We start from the raw sequence: 19315 nt of genomic DNA on the forward strand, positions 1-19315 counted from the left end.
CCTTCCGAAGGTACATCTCTTTCTTTTATTTGGATCTTTTCTTTTCTACCTCTGTTGGCTCCCCCCCCCCCACCCCCTCTTCTTCTTCTCTGCTCAGAGTGAGGCTGCTGCTGCTGCCTGCTCTCTCACACATCTGCTCTCTATCCCTTTCCTGTCCTTTCTCCTAAACTATGCTTGTGCCTGTGTGTGTGTGCCTGTGTGTGTGTGCCTGTGTGTGTGTGTGTGTGCCTGTGTGTGCGTCTCCAGTCCGGCCGGGCAGTGTGAGGAACATCATCCAGCAGTTTGAGAACCACGTGGAGACCCCTGGGGAGGAGGGGGGCGACGCCGACCCCCAGAGACCCTCCAGCAGCCTGGGAGAGGAGCGCATGGACAGGTGAGGGGTCGGGGGGGGGGGGGGGGGTGTCTGTGGGACTGTGGGTGGTATGTTGGTGTGGGTGTGTCCTGACCTAACCTGTCTCTCTCTCTCCCTCCTCTCTCTCTCTCCCTCCAGTCCCACGGTCTCGGTCCGCCTGGCTCGCAGCGAGTCTCTGAAGGCGCAGGGGGAGGGGCGCCGGCGGGGCGGGGCCCCGGGGGCGGAGTCTGTGCCCCGTTCCCGTAGCGACGTGGACATGGAGGACTGCGGGGAGGAGGAGGAGGGCGAGGGGCGGGGCCTGAGGCCTCTGCAGCACAGCGCCTCGTCCTCCTCTGGCAGCTCTGCACGGTGAGGCACACACACATACACACATACACACACATACACACACACCCGCTGGACGATGTTGTGACGCTTGTGTGCTGGTTCTGTCTGCAGGTCCCTGGAGAACCCAACCCCTCCATACACACCTCGCTCCACACGGAGGTGGGTCCACACAGCTGTGTGTGTGTGTGTGTGTGTGTTCTGTCCCTGCCTGTGTGTGTGTGTTCTGTCCCTGCCTGTGTGTGTGTGTGTGTGTGTGCCTCTGGATCCAGGCCTAGTCACTCTTATGTCTGCATCCATGTTGTCTTTTATCCCTGTATGTTTAATACTGTGTGTGTGTGTGTGTGTGTGTGTGCAGGAACATGGACACGCCGGCGGCCCTGCTCCCGGACGCCCCGCCCCTGGAGGAGGAGGTGTGTGAGGTGCAGAACTGGCAGGACACGGTGGCGCCGCACCTCCTCGCCACGCTCAGCTCCCGGGAGGCTGACCGGCAGGCCGTCATCTACGGTACACACACACACACACACACACACACACACACTAGAGTCTCTCACAGAGACACACATCAAAGATCATGGTTAAAACTCACACCAAGAACCAGGTGAATCATATTCATCTTCTCTGTCTCTCTCTCTCTCCCAACCACTCTCCCTCCCCCCCTCCCTCACACCCTACCTCTGACCCTCCCATCCCTTCCTCCCCCCCTCCCTCACACCCTACCTCTGACCCTCCCATCCCTTCCTCCCCCCCTCCCTCACACCCTACCTCTGACCCTCCCATCCCTTCCTCCCCCCCTCCCTCACACCCTACCTCTGACCCTCCCATCCCTTCCTCCCCCCCTCCCTCACACCCTACCTCTGACCCTCCCATCCCTTCCTCCCCCCCTCCCTCACACCCTACCTCTGACCCTCCCTCCTCCTCCTCCTCTCAGAGCTGCTGACTACCGAGTGTTCTCACCTGAGGATCCTCAGAGTTCTGGACCAGGTGTTCTTCCAGAAGATGAGGAGCGTGCTGAGCTCCGACGAGCTGGCCTGCATCTTCCCCAACCTGCCCCAGGTCTACAGTCTCCACGGTCCGTCCCAGTGTGTGTGTGTGTGTGTGTGTGTGTGTGTGTGTGTGTGTGTGTGTGTGTCTGTGTGTGTGAGCCCATGCAGCGAGCATAGTATTCCTGTCTTAAAGTGTGAAGTTGCTGGTGTGAACCCTGGCTCCCTAAAAGCCCCTCTGTGTGTCTCATGTGTCCGTGTTGCTGCTGTGTTGCAGCCAGCCTGTGTGAGGCCATGAGGAACAGGAGGGAGACTCCCGTCGTGCAGGGCATCGGGGACATCATGCTGGCCAGGGTGAGTGGGCCAGGCCAGGCCAGGCTAGGCCAGGCCAGGCCCTGGCTCTCAGGAATGAGACAGTTCTCTGGAGGATGAGGTCCATCTCAACTCATCTGTGTTCTGATGGTGATGTAATGTGCCCCCAACCCAACTTTGATTGTCTGTGTATGGCTGTGTGTGTGTGTGTATGGCTGTGTGTGTGTCAGTTTGAGGGCGCGGCGGGGGAGGAGTTTCAGGATCAGGCGTCCCAGCTGTGCAGTCAGCAGTCTCAGGCCCTGGAGCTGATCAAGAACAAGCAGCGCAAAGACCCCCGCTTCGCTCACCTCATCCAGGTACACACAGACACACCCCCGCTTCGCTCACCTCATCCATGTACACACACACCCGCTCTCTCACCTCATCCAGGTACACACACACACACCCGCTCTCTCACCTCATCCAGGTACACACACACACACACGCTCTCTCACCTCATCCAGGTACACACACACCTGCTTCACTCAGATAGATTGAACACACACCCCTCCCTAACTGTGTGTCTGTGTGTGTGTGTGTGTGTGTGTGTGTAGGAGTGTGAGGCCAGCCCTCACTGTAGGAGACTCCAGCTGAAGGACCTGCTGGTGTCAGAGATGCAGAGACTCACCAAGTACCCCCTGCTGCTGGACAACATCATCAAACACACCCAGGGTAGGGAGCCGCCCACACACACACACACAGCCTCGCGCTCCTGCCCGGTGGGTAACGTCCTCCTCATCCTCCTCTTCCTCCTCCAGCCGGCTCCTCGGACCTCCCTCCTCTACAGCAGGCTCAGGCTTGTTGCCGCGGGATCCTGCAGGCTGTCAACGAGGTCGTCAGGGAGACGGAACACCGCCAGAGGCTCAGCCAATACCAGCGCAGGCTAGACGCCGCCCCCCAGTTTAAGGTATCCTCCCTATCCTTCCGGCTTCTTCTCTTTAGCCTTCCTGCCGATCTCATCTCTCTGTCCACATTCAGTTTAATGTTCTGATCTCTGCCTGCCTTGTCCCAGAGTCTGGACCTGACCACTAAGAGGATGATCCATGAAGGGCCTCTCACCTGGAAAGTCAGCAAAGACAAAACCTTAGGTAAGCTAGCACTCCAGCTGTTCTCCTAACCCTGGCTCTCCTAACCCTGGATCTCCTAACCCTGGTTCTCCTAACCCTGGTTCTCCTAACCCTGGATTTCCTAACCCTGGTTCTCCTAACCCTGGATTTTCTAACCCTGGTTCTCCTAACCCTGGATCTCCTAAACCTGGATCTCCTAACCCTGGTTCTCCTAACCCTGGTTCTGTGTGTGTGTGCAGAGATCCAGGCCCTGCTGCTGTCCGACCTGCTGGTTCTGCTCCAGAGGGGTCCTGACGAGCGCCTGCTGCTGAGGGGCCCGTCTCGCTGGCTGGGGGGCGGCGGAGGGGGCGGCGGGGACACCAAGACCTCCTTCAGCCCTGTGGTCCAGCTGGACTCACTGCTGGTCCGGCCCGTGGCCACCGGTAAGGTCGAGGGTCGGGTGGGCTGTGGTTGGTTGTGTTTAATCACATGTTTGTCACTGTTGTGGATAGATGGGAGGACATGTGGAGAAACGAGTGGTTGTGAAATTAAACAATGTAATGAATGAAAATTGGGATGGATGGAAAGATGCATGCATGGGGAAATACTACAGCTGCCTCTTACTTGCTGTGTGCCTGGTCTCCTAGACAACAAGGCCCTGTATGTGATCAGTACCACGGAGAGGCAGATCTACGAGCTGGTGGCCGGGACGTCTTCAGAGAAGAACACGTAAGTGTCCCACAGCTGGTGTGGAACAACGTGGAACCTTCATTTGTGCTGCTGTTGTCTGTCAGCTTTTGTTTAGAGATTACTTTCCTGTCAATTTTTTTCCCCAGATGGAAGGACTTTCTGGAAAAGACCATCTCATTGGTTGCCAGCTCGTCACCTTTGAGCAATCACAGGTCCACGCCTACATCGTGAGTATCTGGTGTGTCACAGTTCATCACCATCAAGCATGATGATGGATTTGCACACCTAACAGTGTTTCTCTCTCTCTCCCCCCCAGCTCCCCCAGTGTTGGCAACTCCTCCCCCATCTCGACAGGCAGCCACATCTACCAATCAGGTGAGAGATGCTGTTAAAGCCAAAACTTCATATTGGATTTTTTGAACCTTTGGACATTTTAACATTGTTTGCTTCAATCTCCAAGACGATTCCATGACAGAAAGGTCGGTTTCCATGGAGACGGACTCCCCCAACGACGACGGTGCGCTCACACCCACCACGCCAACGGACCAATCAGCATCTTTCCTCTGCGGTAATGGGCGGGCAGTGGGCGTGGCCGAGGCAGCTCTCCAAGATGGTGAGGAAGGAGCCAGTTATATCTTATCATAGCTAGGTCTTAATTAATTCAGCAATAATCTTTCTTAACAAATGTTACAAACTAATTCAAACATTTTATCAGTTGAAACACTAAGGCAGCTGATTTTCCGAGACCTAGAGGAGGATGGGTGGAGCCACAATTCAGGTGAAACGCCCACCAACGAGACAGCCAATGAGAAGAGTCCCGTCACTGACAGACAGAGGCCAGAATACTCAGAGACTGTCCCGGGCGTCAGTCCCAGCCAATCGGAGGCTGCGTCTGAGGAGGTCCCGCCCCCGGAGGCGGAGCCACAGAGTGTTCACGTTGTCAGGAAAGGTAATAAAGGGGTTACAAATGACTAGAGCACTAATATTGTACTATTCCATACAAATTCTATAAATCTGTTGCTTTGTGGAGCTTGGTGTCTATTCTGTCCTTATCCAATCTTTTCACAATAATAATAATAATGGATGGACCTCTCTCCACCCGAGTCCTGCATGAACACTATTCTTTATGATTCTTTTATTCTGCTGCTTACTCTCTTTTCTCTCTGCCTGTTTTTATTTCACAACACTCTGAATCGCTTCTCTCACACACACACACACACACGCTCTCATTGGCTCATGTCTACTCACCTGCACCCAACACTGACACTCCCATCTTCCTATGAACCTGTGCACGCACACACACACACGCACACACTCTACTTCACACATCTGTCCTCCACGTACAGCTTTGGTTGCGGGCTCTTCCTCTATCCCTGATGACATCACTGATGATGTCAGCCTCCTCTCCAACCAATCGTGTGAGCCGAGAGACGTGGCCAGTGCCCAGGGTAACGACAATCTAGATCACGTCTGAACCTCCATCCCAAATTTCTCCGGCCTCCCTTTCAGTACGGTTCATAAGGCATAGGACAGGACAGTTATTCAAGGCAGCTTTGACGTGCAGTGAGCAGGAATGTGTAGCGTTTAGGTTGCGTTCCAGCTGCTGTTGTCCCTGACCTGATCTCTCTCTTCTCTTTCTAATCTCTCTCTCCTCTTTTGTCTCTCCTTTTTCTCGAATTTCCTCTCACTCCCTCTCTTCCGTGTCCTCTCTCTCCTCCGTCTCTCTCTTTCTCCTCCTCCTTCTGTTGTCTCCTCCCCTCCTGCAGGTAACACCTTCTACCTGGTCATGCCCGGTGAGCAGGGCGAGAGCCACACTGACGAGCCCGCCGCTGAGCATGCTCCGCAGGAAGAGGAAGTGATGTCATCCCCCGTCCGGTCGGTGGAGGAGGAGGAGGGGGAGGAGGAGGAACAGGCGCAGGTTTACATCCCGCCCGAGGTCGACCAATCAGGGCCCGCGCTGCCGAGCGGGGAGGAGGAATTGGGCCAATCACAAAGCAGGCGCCAGAGTCATGTGATCAAGAACGTGGACGAGATTTTCCACACGATCGAGGAGCTGATGGTCAAGCTGCACCGCCTGAAGGTACAACTGATGTACACACACACAACATGCATACACACACACACAACATGCATACACACACACAACATGCATACACACACACACAACATGCATACACACACACACAACATGCATACACACACACACAACATGCATACACACACACACAACATGCATACACACACACACAACATGCATACACACACACACAACATGCATACACACACACACAACATGCATACACACACACACAACATGCATACACACACACACAACATGCATACACACACACACAACATGCATACACACACACACAACATGCATACACACACACACACCCACACAACATGCATGCACACACACACACAACATACATACACACACACACACAACATGCATACACACGCACACAACATGCATACACACACACACAACATGCATACACACACACACACCCACACAACATGCATACGCACACACACACACAACATACATACGCACACACACACACAACATGCATACACACACACACAACATGCATACACACACACACAACATGCATGCGCACACACACACACACACAACATGCATACGCACATACAACATGCATACACACACACACACACACACAACATACATACACACACATAACATGCATACACATTTGTACTCATCTTGTAAGTAACCATGTGAGTCTTTCATCAGACAACATCACAAACATGCTACAATTTTGACTAGTGTTCTAAACCAGTAGTATTCTAATGTCACAGTAGTATTATTGAGAGTGTGCTGATTGGCTGTTGGTCCGTCCACCTGACAGGACATAGAGAAGGCGCACCAGCAGCTCCTCCAAACACTCAGAGAGCCAGCTGTCAATCAAGAGCCTGTGGACCTCCCCCGTATCCAGGCAACCGTGGCCAGGACGCCATCTCTGGACCGGGGCTCGGGAGAAGGTGAGGAACAGGGAGGGGTCAAGGGTCAAACTTCTCTCTCCAGGCGTGCATGACTGTCCCAGTCTGTGTTGGGACACTGCATTAGAACCCCATCCCCTCTACAGTACACTGAGGTGCAGCCGTTTTGTCTGTTGTCATGGTGATCGGCAGCTCTTGTTTGTATTCCTCTCTTGTCTATTGCAGGAAGTGAGGGAGGACAACTGGAACCTGTCAAGATTCAGTCTACAGGATTCTGACCTCACCTTAGAATGGACTTACTAACACACACACACACACACACAGAACGGGACCCCAGCCGACTCCGCCCGGCTTACCCCAATCCCAGCATGCATCTGTTACCCCCAGAAAACCAGGAAATTACTTTGGTGTGACAACCACCCCTGACGCCTAAGGACCGCCCCCTCAGAGGGGACCAAATGACCTTTGACCTTTTAGGAGCAGGAGAAAGCTCATGAACTGAATTGGGAGGGGGGAGGGGTAAGAAGGATGGAGGAATGAAGGAAACATGCATGAAGAACAAGTGAGTGAAAGAGAAAGATTTGGCAAAGTAGAAAATGGAAGGAAGGAAGGCAAACTGTATACTGGGAGAGGAAGTATTTTGGGATGTTGAAGGAAAGTAGGGTTTGCGAAACTAGTTGAAGGATAGAGTTGTACACTGGGAAATGAAGGAAGTAAAAAAAAAAAAAAAAGTTAAACAATGTCGGATGAAGGGAGCAGAAGAGTGTCGTCGAGGCAACGTGACGTAACCAAGGACACCACTGAAGGACCCCCAGCACTTTACCCACTGCGCGCCTCTCAATCTCTACACAGAACCCAGTCGATTTGATTGGTCAGGAACTGGAAAGACCACATGCGCCATTGTGGACCAATGCGACTGCACACCTAGTTTGAGCCAAAATGGCGGACCCTCTGCCACTGGCTGCTTTAAAGGACGCCAAAGGACTGTGTCTCATCAATTCAGGTAATTTGCACTGGGCCCTGTAGAAAGACAAGGGTCACCACTCAGAATGGGAATCATATACATAGAGACTATATTCATATTCACTCAACTGCTATGTTCAATCAGTACCAAAACACATAAGAGGAGACTGAACACTATGGAGGAGTGGCCGGACCCAAGATGGCCGCCGCGATGCCTATGGACAGCTGCTAAGCCACGGGATGTGTGACCATCTGTGCGTTTATCCAGCCAGCCTGGGTTTCCTTTGCCACGGGTGGATGGTCGTGGCTGACAGCAGGGCCTCGGTGCTGTGGATCACTAAGACTGCTCAGTGAGGCAGAACTGCTCAGACAGACAGGGATAACTACTACTAACAGAAAGGACATAAACACTGTTATTGTCTTGTTTTGTTTTTGTTTTTTTTCCCCCCAATCATGTTATATTTGGGTTGCTGATGGATACTATCACTACTGTTGTGCGTGCGTGTGTACATACAGAAGCTCAACTGTGAACCACCCTACTTCCACTGTGTTGGCAGCCGCACCAAAACCGGACTTTGGGCAAACACTAGAACTGATCTGAGGGACGTTTGATTTGTGTCCCTGGTGGGCAACTTGTCTGACCTCCTTGGTAGCTACAGTGCGCTGGTGAAGTGAATCAAACGCATCTCAGGTGTTTGACCAAGGTTCTGCACCAAACTCTGAAGGAACTGTGGTTCACTCCCAGTGGTATACCAATATATATATATATACCGGTAGTTACACATCCTATGCACAGATCCCCTCTATTTATTGTGGGAGAATAAAAGAAAAGAAATTTGTAATTAGTTCTGAGAGTAGAATATGCACATCCAGTGTCAAAGACAAAATAAAATGACAGTCTGGAGGACAGCTAAACTTGTGGTCTTTACCGTAACGTTTTGGCTTGACGATGTTCACCTTGAAGACCGCTCAGTTCAAAACGTTGAGCTAAAGAACCTTACCTTTCTTTCACTTCAGAAAAATGAACGTCAAATTTGAACCCCCTGTCATTCTTTTGAGACGTTATAACCAGCAAACGACTGATTCTAAGCTGCGTGTGTGCACGCTCCGATGTTGGAGGCGATACAGTGTTTTATTTACCATACCGTCGCATGGCAAAGACCTCCCGACTCGCCCTTCTTTCATTCTTGTTTGGACTAGGATTCATTCCCTCTCTGTATTTCCTCCCCTTCAAGTAGCATTTAGCCATCTCCATTTTCTACCTCTATTCTTCTGTAAACTCTAATAGTCTTTTTCATACCATTGTCTTATCTTTGATGTCTGCGTCACCTCGCTCATAACGATGTTACGTCGGATCTATAAGAGGTTATAACTGGCAGTAAAGACGTTTTAAACCTATCTGTTTTCTTTGTGAGATGTTGCACAGGGAAGCCCTGCACAGTGCAAACTACTGTATTCATACACAGGCGTAAAGACCTCCTTTTTCTTTTTATATGGTCTCGTTCACTCATGTAATATAGAAATCACACCCCTTGTTTTATATATATGTTAATTTTTCTGTAAAGCCTTAGTCCTGTCTTTGATTTTATTTTTGTAGATACGGTAAAAAAAACAAAAAACAAATGTAAATTATTTTTTCTCCCCTGTTTTTAAGAATGGCGAGATTGTTAGCGGCACAGAAGGAAAATGAACTCGTGTTTTGTGACAATAAAAATAACTGTTTAAAAAGTATTTGTGTGGAACTGTGCTGTTTAATTATGTTGGCCTTCAATTTGCACAATAGCCTAATTAACACTTAGCCTACATTGCTATTCATGGGATATCTTCTATATAGGCTACAGTAGGCCTATATCCTATTATAACCGTTTTTCTTGTTTAAGACAATATAGTTGAACGTTATTACAACTGGGGAAATGAAAAAACGTTGTAAGTTTTTTGTTATAGAAAATGTAATTCTAGATGAGTAAAGCTTTTCGCAGTTCAGCGGTGCACTGTACCCGATAAATGTGTTTGTTTTGTTGAATAATGCAGCACAGGTGCTGCATGGATACTCGCGGAGGCAAGAGAAATCGCATCCCACGCCCTGGTGGTAACTGCCCCTGGCATAGCACGCATTGAACCAGCTAATTATCACTGGACACGGGTCTTTTATCCTGCTTTATACACTGAGTAAGATAGTTCGGGGAAGATTACGCACATGTCACTGTGTTGCAAGGCTTGCGGCGTGCACAAAAATCGAGTCCAATTCCCAGATGGATCTGGGTGCAACGGTTAGTCAAACTCCTGCCTGTGAAAGTAAAGGTGTGCGGCTGAAAAGGGAGGAGGAGAGTTGGGAAAGCGAAGAGGGGGGCCACCAAAGAGGAGTGGAGAGAGGCGGAGCACCGTTGGGGACCTCGGGAGAAAGAGAGAGAGGCCATTGATTTGGGTTTGAAATTTGGATAGAGACTAGTTTTCGAATTAGCCTACTTAAAAGAGGATTGAACCTGGACTACCCTACTGTTGGTTCAATGAACGTAAACCGTATACGAGAGAGAGAGAAAAAATCCGTATATGTTCATCACAAAGGGCGAGGAACCGCGGACCAGACCGAAGGGACAATTGTCCTCAGCCAGCTACGACTTTGTCGCTTCCAGAGAAACCCCCACACACCAAAGAGATAGCTCACATTTGGACTCTTCATTGGAACAAGTAGTAAGATTGAACCACTGCGACCCTTGGATGTGAATTGAAATTTCCTTTGGGATTGTATTCCGTTTGTATTCGGGTCACCAAAGCAAAGCGTCGCGGCAAAGCGTTTAACTGTCTCTTGCCCCTCAGGGTGATGAATGTCCGTATTCACACGCGCAGCGGGGCTTCCAAAGAAGAACAGATGCAGAAACCGAGAATGGGATGCGTCTCAGTGCCTTTGTAAAGCATGGCCCTATATGTTTTTCAGTTAGAAAAGAGATACTGTTTGTGAAGAGGAATCACATTACGTTGTAGCCTATTCTTCGCCTAATTTGGACTAAAGGAATTAAAGTGAATCAAGGAAAGCCTTGCTGGATACGCCTGAACTACTCATAGGCTACTCGGATAGTTCTTTTGTGTGGAGGGATTTGCAAAATACTCGCCTATTTGAGGATATTCGAAAAGAAAGGTAAGATCTCGGGTAATTTATTCACATATAGAACTTTAATTTGACTCGTAAATTGAAATAAAATGCTAAAGTTCAGTTGTGAAGCCTTTGTGGAGGCTACAATTCGTTTCATTCATTACTTCGCCCGTTAATTTTCCCCACAAAGTTGTATCTGTAAGGAATAATTTTCAAACTTATTGACCATTTTTAGTTAGCCTTATAGAAAATGCAAACAACACGGTGTTAGGACGCTTTAGGGTTAAACAAAAAGAAAAGAGAAAGATCATTCACTCAAAAGTCAACTGCAAGTTCTCATCATGCATTGTGTGAATCAAGTCACTTATTTTGGATCTTACGCAAAATTGTCTAATACTTGCATTCAGATATTCAAAGCTATATTTGGTTTTGAGAATGTAGTAGGCAATGTTGTGCAGCATGTTGTAGCTAGCCTATGCTCCAGCCCATTGTAGAGCTCTCAGCTCTGCCAGTCGGAACATCTCGATGATGCTAGGGCGTGTGCGAATCATTACTTTGTCTCGGATCTTGCTCCGATTTAAGCGTAATCCGTGATGTATTAACTGTAAATATGTATAAGCGCCCACCCACCCCATATACTGTTAGAGTCGTTATGTCACCTTTTTTTAAATCCTAAAACGTGAACGATAGGAGACCCATTGTCGATACAGATGCGTAATGGAAAGGCCCTGAAGCCTGCGGTTCGATTTGTTGAGGTTACTATCGGGTGTGGCTTTGCAACGCCTCTTAGACCGTCTTCCAGCCCGAGGCTTTTGTAGGCCCCTGGGAACTAGGACAGTTTTCGGAATGTAGGCTATGCCACCTGGGGTTGTTCACTTTTATAGACACGTTGAACTGTCGTGTGAAGTCTTGGAGATAACAGAAGTATTGACATAAATCCATCCTAGCGCTCCTCCCCCATGAACCATTTAAATCAATGTAACTGTTTAAAGCCTACAGCACAGTGGGCATAGTAATTGCGTCAATGGAATTGACTGAAGCACACAGCCTGTCGCTGCATGCTACCAAACCATGTCCTTCTCTGTGTGTGTGAAAAAGAGAGGCAGGCAGATAGAGACAGATTATCTGTGTTTAACAGAGATCAGGTCTGATTTGTGGGAAGGCTCCTCAGTGTGCAGTATGCTGGGTTTCATGACTTAGCGAAGCTAGCTGGGGGGGAGGAAGGGTATCTGATGTCATCTGAGATATGTCATACATTACACACCTGGTGTGTGGCCCAATTATTGATTTTCTTTTAATTGGTCCTGGCACACGCAACTGTTTACGGGGTTAAAAAAAAATCAGGAAACCCTCTTTTGGTCAACTGTAAGAGCAGGTTTTACAGCCGGCACCTTGGGATACATAACCCTGCAGTGTCATTCGTCAGTGATCGCCTCAGACAGACTGAACCACATAGGTTTATATCAGGAAGAAGCCCTTCCGTTTGGTCTTGTCTATCGTGGTCTGTCTCAATGTGACCCACTGTCACACGGCACACATTAACAGAGCCTCGCGAAGGGCTGGGCACAATCATAAGGGTGTCATTCACCCCCCAGTATTAGATTATGAGCGTATGTGTGTGCGCGCGTGTCTTATAAGGGACAGCCATTCTAGATGCAACCAATCGACTGTGCTAAAACAAACTCACGTTGTTAACACTTGAATTAGAGACAGTCAGACAACTGTGGACGATACATATACAAGCAGATAGAAAACACACACCAGGAATATAGAAGCAAGGCTACCTACATTCTCGAAGACTTAAACACGTTCTAAAAGGTTGTAAAGAAAAAAGGAAAATAGACAAGAGAAGGTGCAGAGTTGATGGGCCGGTCACCGTGGCAACCCCCAGTCCCTTTTCACCCCACAGCCCCCCATTCATCCCCATAGTGATGGCTAAGCTCTGTTGCCCCTGGAGACGACAGGGGAGGATAGGGGAATGTGGTGTGTGTGTGAGAGAGAGTGTGTGTGTGTGAGAGTATGTTTGTGTGTCTGTGTGAGAAAGTGTGTTTGTGTGTGAGAGAGCATGTTCTCTGTGTGTGTGTGTGGGTGTGTGTGGCAGAAAGTGGACAGAAATGCACACTGGGAAGAGAAAGGCAGTGAACTCACATCAGTCTGGGGAGCAGACATTCATTTAGTGGTTCATTTTCCACCTCAGCAATTCTTTCATTCAACGGTTAAAATGAAGGGGGGGGGGGGCATATTCCAGGGGACCAGTAGTCCATTGAAATGGCTTAACAACACCTCATCTGCTGCCTCTACAGCCATGCCTGCCTCACTTCTGTGTCAGTGGAGGCCTGGTCCCAGTGTTGTGTGTCCCCTCCTGCACTGACTCATGGCAGGGGAAAAGCAGCCCCAGAAATAGCCTGATTAGTAAGCCACGCTAACTGGGTGAACACCCATGAAGGCCCATAAGGCGTTTGTGGAGTCAACACAGTGAAGATTGTGCTGTGTGGAAACTGGATTAGTTTTTTGTGTTTTTTTTGGGGCCCTCGAGCCAGACGTGTCACATGTGAGTAATTCTCCCTCTCTCCCTGTTTCTCTCTTCATCCTTCCCCTCTTCCCCCTCTCCTCCTCTCCCCCCCCTCCTCCTCCCTCCCTCTCCCGCTGTGTCCCCTGCCCACCCAGGTCTGCCCCCACACCCCTCCCCCACCCAACCCGGCCTCCAAGATAGATTCCCTCAGGAGCAAGGTTGACCTGCTGCGGCTGCCCCTGGCCCTCTCCTCCAAGTCCATCAGCCACCGCAAGAGCCAGCTGGGTCCCGCCGCGGGGGGAGGAGTAGGGGCCCGCAAACCCCGCCCACCGCCCGCCTCCGACATGGACAACGAGTCGCAGTACTCGGGCTACTCCTACAAGTCGTCCCGCAGCTCACGCAAGCACAGGTGAGGAGGAGGAGGAGGAGGTGTTGGACCCCAGACGGGGGTTGGATCGGGGAGGGAGGGGGGGGGGGGGCACGGGGTGATTGAAAATCTGTCAGTGGGTTGATTGTTGACTGTTTTCGTGTAATGATGTTTCTGCGTGTGGGACCTCCAGGGAGAGGAGGGACAGGCACCGGTCGAAGAGCCGGGACAGCAGCGTCCGGGGGGACAAGTCTGTGACCATCCAGGCCCCTGGAGAACCGCTCCTGGACGGCGAGTCGACCAGAGGAGATGACAGGGTCAGACCACACACACACTCGTGTCGTTTGTGTATCTGTTTTAGAATGTCCTCCATGTTTAAGAAATCATCATGAATGATATACAATAACAACCTGGACATCATTCTCATATGCTCACGGAAATCTCTCCCTCCCTGTCTTTGTCGGTTTCTATCGCTCTTTGTTTCTATCTCTCTGTTTCTGTCTCTGTTCCTGTTCCTATCTCTCTGTTTCTATCTCTCTGTTTCTGTCTCTGTTCCTGTTCCTATCTCTCTGTTCCTATCTCTCTGTTTCTATCTCTGTTCCTGTTCCTATCTCTCTGTTTCTATCTCTCTGTTCCTATCTCTCTGTTTCTATCTCTCTGTTCCTATCTCTCTGTTTCTATCTCTCTGTTCCTATCTCTCTGTTTCTGTCTCTGTTCCTGTTCCTATCTCTCTGTTCCTATCTCTCTGTTTCTATCTCTCTGTTCCTATCTCTCTGTTTCTATCTCTCTGTTCCTATCTCTCTGTTTCTATCTCTCTGTTCCTATCTCTCTGTTTCTGTCTCTGTTCCTGTTCCTATCTCTCTGTTTCTATCTCTGTTCCTATCTCTCTGTTTCTATCTCTCTGTTCCTATCTCTCTGTTTCTGTCTCTCTGTTCCTATCTCTCTGTTTCTGTCTCTGTTCCTGTTCCTATCTCTCTGTTTCTGTCTCTCTGTTCCTATCTCTCTGTTTCTGTCTCTGTTCCTGTTCCTATCTCTCTCTCCCCCTCCCCGCCTCCCCAGGATGACAACTGGGGCGAGACCACCACCGTGGTCACGGGCACCTCGGAGCACAGCGTCTCCAACGAGGACCTGACGCGCGTCTCCAAGGAGCTGGACGAGTCGTCGCCGCTGGAGTGCCGCCGCTTCCTCGGCCCGGCCCTGGGCGCCGTGCTGGGCCTCTTCGCCCTGGTCACCCCCCTGGCCTTCCTGGCGCTCCCCCAGCTGCTGTGGCGGGACGCCCTGGACCCGTGCGGCACGCCCTGCGAGGGCCTCTACGTCTCCCTGGCCTTCAAGCTCCTCGTCCTCCTCATCTCCACCTGGGCGCTGTTCCTGCGCCCGCCGCGCGCCTCGCTCCCCCGCTTCTTCATCTTCCGCTGCCTGCTGCTGGCCCTCGTCTTCCTCTTCGTGGCGTCCTACTGGCTGTTCTACGGCGTGCGCGTGCTGGAGCCGCAGGAGAGGGACTACCGGGGCATCGTGGGCTACGCGGCGTCGCTGGTGGACTCGCTGCTCTTCATCCAGTACCTGGCGCTGGTGCTGCTGGAGGTGCGGCACCTGCAGCCCGCCTTCTGCCTCAAGGTGGTGCGCACCACCGACGGGGCCAGCCGCTTCTACAATGTGGGCCACCTCAGGTGTGTGTGTGTATGTGTGTGTCACCACAGACAGTCAGTCTCCACATATTCAGCCCCTCAAATAACAACTTGTGTGACTGCATGAGGGATTTGGAAGCGATAAGAGATATCGGATGTAGACTCGTATTGGGTGATTAGATAGGTCATGATAGACCCCGAGGTTGTGTGAGAGGTCAGAGGTCAGTTCCAGTACTCAGTCTAACCCAGACGTCCTGCTCTGTAGCATCCAGAGGGCAGCCGTGTGGATTCTGGACCAGTACTACAGTGACTTCCCCGTGTACAACCCGGCGCTGCTCAACCTGCCCAAGTCCATCCTCTCCAAGAAGATGTCTGGATTCAAGGTCTACAACCTGGGAGAAGGTGAGCCTGCCTTTTCTGCTCTTCCCCTCTCTCTGTTTCTGTCTCTCTCTCTCTCTCTCTCTCTCTCTCTCTCTCTCTCTCTCTCTCTCTCTCTCTCTCTCTCTCTCTCTCTCTCTTTCTCTCTGTCTCTGTCTCTGTCTCTCTTTCTCTATGTCTCTCTCTCTCTGTCTTTCTCTCTCTCTCTCTCTCTCTCTCTCTCTCTCTTTCACCCCCCTCTCATCCGATTCTCTCTTTGTCCCTCACTCTCCTCCATCTCTCTCTTTCTCCTTGCCGGCATTACCACAGCAACCTGGGTTCTTATCCAATCATGGCCCTTCGTTGCAACTCTCCCCGCCTTTCCTGTCACACTTCACCTACAAACAGTCCCATAAAACATGGAAAACGCCCCCCCAAACAGCCATGTCTAAACCCAGCAGCAGTAGGATGTGTCCTGCTTGGTGTTCACAGTACCGTTGGTCGTGTTCCCTTAGAAAACAGCACCAACAACTCCACCGGTCAGTCCAGGGCCATGATGGCCGCTGCCGCGAGGCGCCGCGACAACTCCCACAACGAGTACTACTACGAGGAGGCTGAGATGGACCGCCGGCTACGCAAGCGCAAGGCCAGGTGAGGACTCACACACACACACTCTCACACACACACAGGGGTGTAGGTTATGTGCAACACAATTCTTGGTGTGGCTGTAGTAAACAAGTTCGTAAAGGTTCCAAAAAAGTTTTGACAAAACAGTTTCTAAAGGTTTGAAAAAGGTTGCTAAAATGTTTAAACATTTTGTGTTGTTGAAAAGTGTGAAAAATATTTCAGAAAAAAGTTTTGAAAGGTTGGAATGCATTTGATATTGTTACGGTCTATCGTCCTGCAGTCGTCCCAAAGTGTGTGCTGAACTGTCCCAGACATCTTTTTCACTGTCCCCCGGGATGCCGTTAATTCCGAGCCCTGAACACGCATGTCCCATCCCACCGTGGCCCTAACCCCTTCCCCCAGGCTGGTGGTGGCGGTGGAGGAGGCCTTCACCCACATCAAGCGCCTCCAGGAGGACGAGCCGGCCGCCTCGTCGCCCAAGCACCCCCGGGAGGTGATGGACCCCCGGGAGGCGGCCCAGGCCATCTTTGCCCCCATGGCCCGGGCCATGCAGAAGTACCTGCGCACCACCCGCCAGCAGCCCTACCACAGCATGGAGAGCATCATCAACCACCTGCAGTTCTGCATCACGCACAACATGACCCCCAAGGTGCGGCCCACACACACGCAGTCCGGAGCACCTCGACGTCGCTTACACCCATACACACGTCACGCTCGCTTACCCCCAAGGTCAAGCTAGGAGCCTGGTCTTGACCTTTACATGAACCCAAAGGTTAGGGTGAAGAGTTGGCCTCTTATCAACCCTACACTGTTTTTTTCCCTCCTTCCTTCCTTCCTCTCTCTCTCTCTCTCTCTCTCTCTCCTGTGTATCATACTCGATCTCTCTCTCCCTCTCTCTCCCTATGTCTCTGTCTCTCCCTATATCTCTCTCCCTATGTCTCTCTCTCTCCTGTGTATCATACTCGATCTCCCTCTCTCTCTCTCTCCCTATGTCTCTCTCCTGTGTATCATACTCGATCTCCCTCTCTCTCTCTCTCCCTATGTCTCTCTCCTGTGTATCATACTCTATCTCCCTCTCTCTCTCTCTCCCTATGTCTCTCTCCTGTGTATCATACTCGATTTCTCTCTCTCTGTCTCTCCATCCTCTCAGGCGTTCCTGGAGCGTTACCTGAGCCCAGGGCCGACCCTGCAGTACCAGAAAGAGAACGGCAGGGGGCGCCAGTGGACGCTGGTGAGCGAGGAGCCCGTGACGTCTTCGCTGCGCCAGGGCCTTGTCTTCTCCCTGCGCCGCCTCGACTTCTCCCTGGTCGTCACGGTGACGCCCCTCCCCTTCCTGCGCCTGGGGGAGGAGTTCATCGACCCCAAAAGCCACAAGTTTGTCATGAGGCTCCAGTCGGAAACGTCCGTCTAGCAAAGGGGGAGGGGAAGAAACGCAGCGAAGAAAGAGAGAGATCGAGTAAGATAAACAGGAGAGAGAGAGAGAGAGAGAGAAAGAAAGAGAGACAAAGAGAAAGAGAGAGAGAGAGAGAGAGAGAGAGAGAGACTGCAGAGGACAGGTTAAATACAAGAGAAGTGAAGGCTGCTTGAGGAGGAGAGGAGACCACCAATGATGTGCTTCCCTCGTGCTTCCTCCTGCCTTTGTCCGACCAATCGGACGCTTCCTCGACATGACTCCACTGTTCCCCCCAATGTCACAGACTCACCTGACCCGAGCGCATTGTCGTGACACCGTGTTAGCAGTTGTTGTCTGCATCGGGGGAAGGTTATTAACGGACAACACACCTCAAAAACACCAACACTGATATATTTCATAGTTACCCCTGTTGTCATTCAGAAACATCCCGGCCCAGTGTTGAGACTTTTAAGTGAGTGAACTTTTTCTTCAGTCGGTTGTCTGTTAATTCTGTGTTGAGTTTGAACTTCCAACCTTGTATGTAACAACAGCATACCTCATGGGTATGGGTGTTACACCGTCAGAGATGGGCTCTCTGTCTTGTCTGCTCTCCTGCAAAGCTGTAAATAGAGTCGGACACCAAGGGCTTGGGGACAACTGGATTTCATGTTTGGTCTGTGAGTGTGCATGTGTGCACACTTGTGTTTGTTTGGTAATAGAAGTGCATGGTCAGTGGTCAGTCTTTTAACCAACCAACCATGGATTTGTGTAAAGATGTCCGACTGTCCAAACTGAAACACTGACAAGCTGTTATTTTTTTTATTTTTTTTAATTATCAGTTATTTTTAATATAAGAGGAAGTACACTGGTGAGTAATAAGATCCCTTTTCTTTTAAAGGGGAACTTGCTCAGTCTCACAGATTAGCATCGGCCATGTGTGAAACAACAGATAAAACGGGGTTATTTTATTCTCGAGTGTGTGGGTGTAACATATGACCACTGCACCGCTCTGACACATGCCTGCCGAGCAGAGATATACTGACCCCACCCACAAACACTGGGGACCAATAGTGTTACAGAGCCACGACAGATATGTGGACAGACAAATGATATGCTGAAGTATGACTGTGCTTTTTGGCAGCTCCGAGCCACCGTAGCCTCCTTATGTTGTACATACTTGTTTTGATTCCTTTATCATGTGTATATTTGTCAATGTTGAACTACGAATGCATTTGTGTAGTTGTTCGTATGTGTGTGTGTGTGTTTTCTAACAAAGTAGCTTTCATGTAAAGGTGTTTTTTGACTTGTTCCATTTCAACATAATTCCCCTGCTTGCATGAAGCTCCATGAACCTTTTGGAAGATTTGCATTCTCGCAGTACTCGCAGTGTTTTGATAAACATTTTGTATCAACATATACTGTACTAAAGCTAAACCCCTAACCCTTTTATTAAAAACAGTACTCGGTAACAAAAGTTTGTAGATTGCTGTGGGATGTGAAAGGCTTTCATATTCGATCATTTTAGTACTAAACAATTTGAAAAACTTTCTAAATAAATGATCTCCTTCAAAATGACAATATGTGAATTTGTCTCTTTTCTGATGATAAATCGTGATGCAGCTGTCAAACCATGAGCTTAACCTCGTGTTCCATCCTCCCTCTGA

At 50.3% G+C, this 19315-nt stretch overlaps 2 protein-coding genes across 2 annotated transcripts in view; both read left to right on the forward strand.

The window, feature by feature from the left end:
- The window catches only part of arhgef11 (Rho guanine nucleotide exchange factor (GEF) 11), an 18733-nt gene extending 9323 nt beyond the window's left edge, over positions 1-9410 (forward strand). The window contains 21 exon segments of the mRNA XM_062449092.1: positions 1-10; positions 247-373; positions 491-700; positions 791-838; positions 1035-1183; positions 1608-1748; positions 1937-2013; positions 2202-2327; positions 2565-2682; positions 2769-2917; positions 3023-3098; positions 3317-3499; positions 3704-3785; positions 3893-3973; positions 4063-4121; positions 4207-4359; positions 4462-4695; positions 5093-5194; positions 5513-5826; positions 6626-6758; positions 6942-9410. The exon segment at positions 1-10 is cut by the window's left edge and continues 20 nt beyond it. Of these exon segments, the coding sequence (XP_062305076.1) occupies positions 1-10; positions 247-373; positions 491-700; positions 791-838; positions 1035-1183; positions 1608-1748; positions 1937-2013; positions 2202-2327; positions 2565-2682; positions 2769-2917; positions 3023-3098; positions 3317-3499; positions 3704-3785; positions 3893-3973; positions 4063-4121; positions 4207-4359; positions 4462-4695; positions 5093-5194; positions 5513-5826; positions 6626-6758; positions 6942-6994 (2625 nt within the window). The 3' untranslated portion in view covers positions 6995-9410.
- Positions 9411-9947: 537 nt separating this feature from the next.
- On the forward strand, positions 9948-19220 carry LOC134009577 (vang-like protein 2). Its single transcript, XM_062449121.1, has 8 exons — positions 9948-10815; positions 13438-13691; positions 13843-13966; positions 14709-15316; positions 15540-15676; positions 16147-16282; positions 16661-16907; positions 17409-19220. The coding sequence occupies exons 2-8, from the start codon at positions 13627-13629 to the stop codon at positions 17667-17669; spliced, it is 1578 nt and encodes a 525-aa protein (XP_062305105.1). The 5' UTR covers positions 9948-10815; positions 13438-13626; the 3' UTR covers positions 17670-19220.
- Positions 19221-19315: the final 95 nt, after the last annotated feature.

Source organism: Osmerus eperlanus, chromosome 23, assembly GCF_963692335.1.
Source record: "Osmerus eperlanus chromosome 23, fOsmEpe2.1, whole genome shotgun sequence".
NCBI classification, from domain to species: Eukaryota; Metazoa; Chordata; class Actinopteri; order Osmeriformes; family Osmeridae; genus Osmerus; species Osmerus eperlanus.

What these genes read in the sequence shown, in the direction of transcription:
- LOC134009577 (XM_062449121.1), top strand. Translation starts at nt 13,627, where the DNA reads ATGGACAACGAGTCGCAGTACTCGGGCTACTCCTACAAGTCGTCCCGC. An exon ending in GGTCTACAACCTGGGAGAAG is followed by an intron (nt 15,677 to 16,146) that starts GTGAGCCTGCCT and finishes GTGTTCCCTTAG; the next exon opens with AAAACAGCACCAACAACTCC. An exon ending in CGCACAACATGACCCCCAAG is followed by an intron (nt 16,908 to 17,408) that starts GTGCGGCCCACA and finishes CCATCCTCTCAG; the next exon opens with GCGTTCCTGGAGCGTTACCT.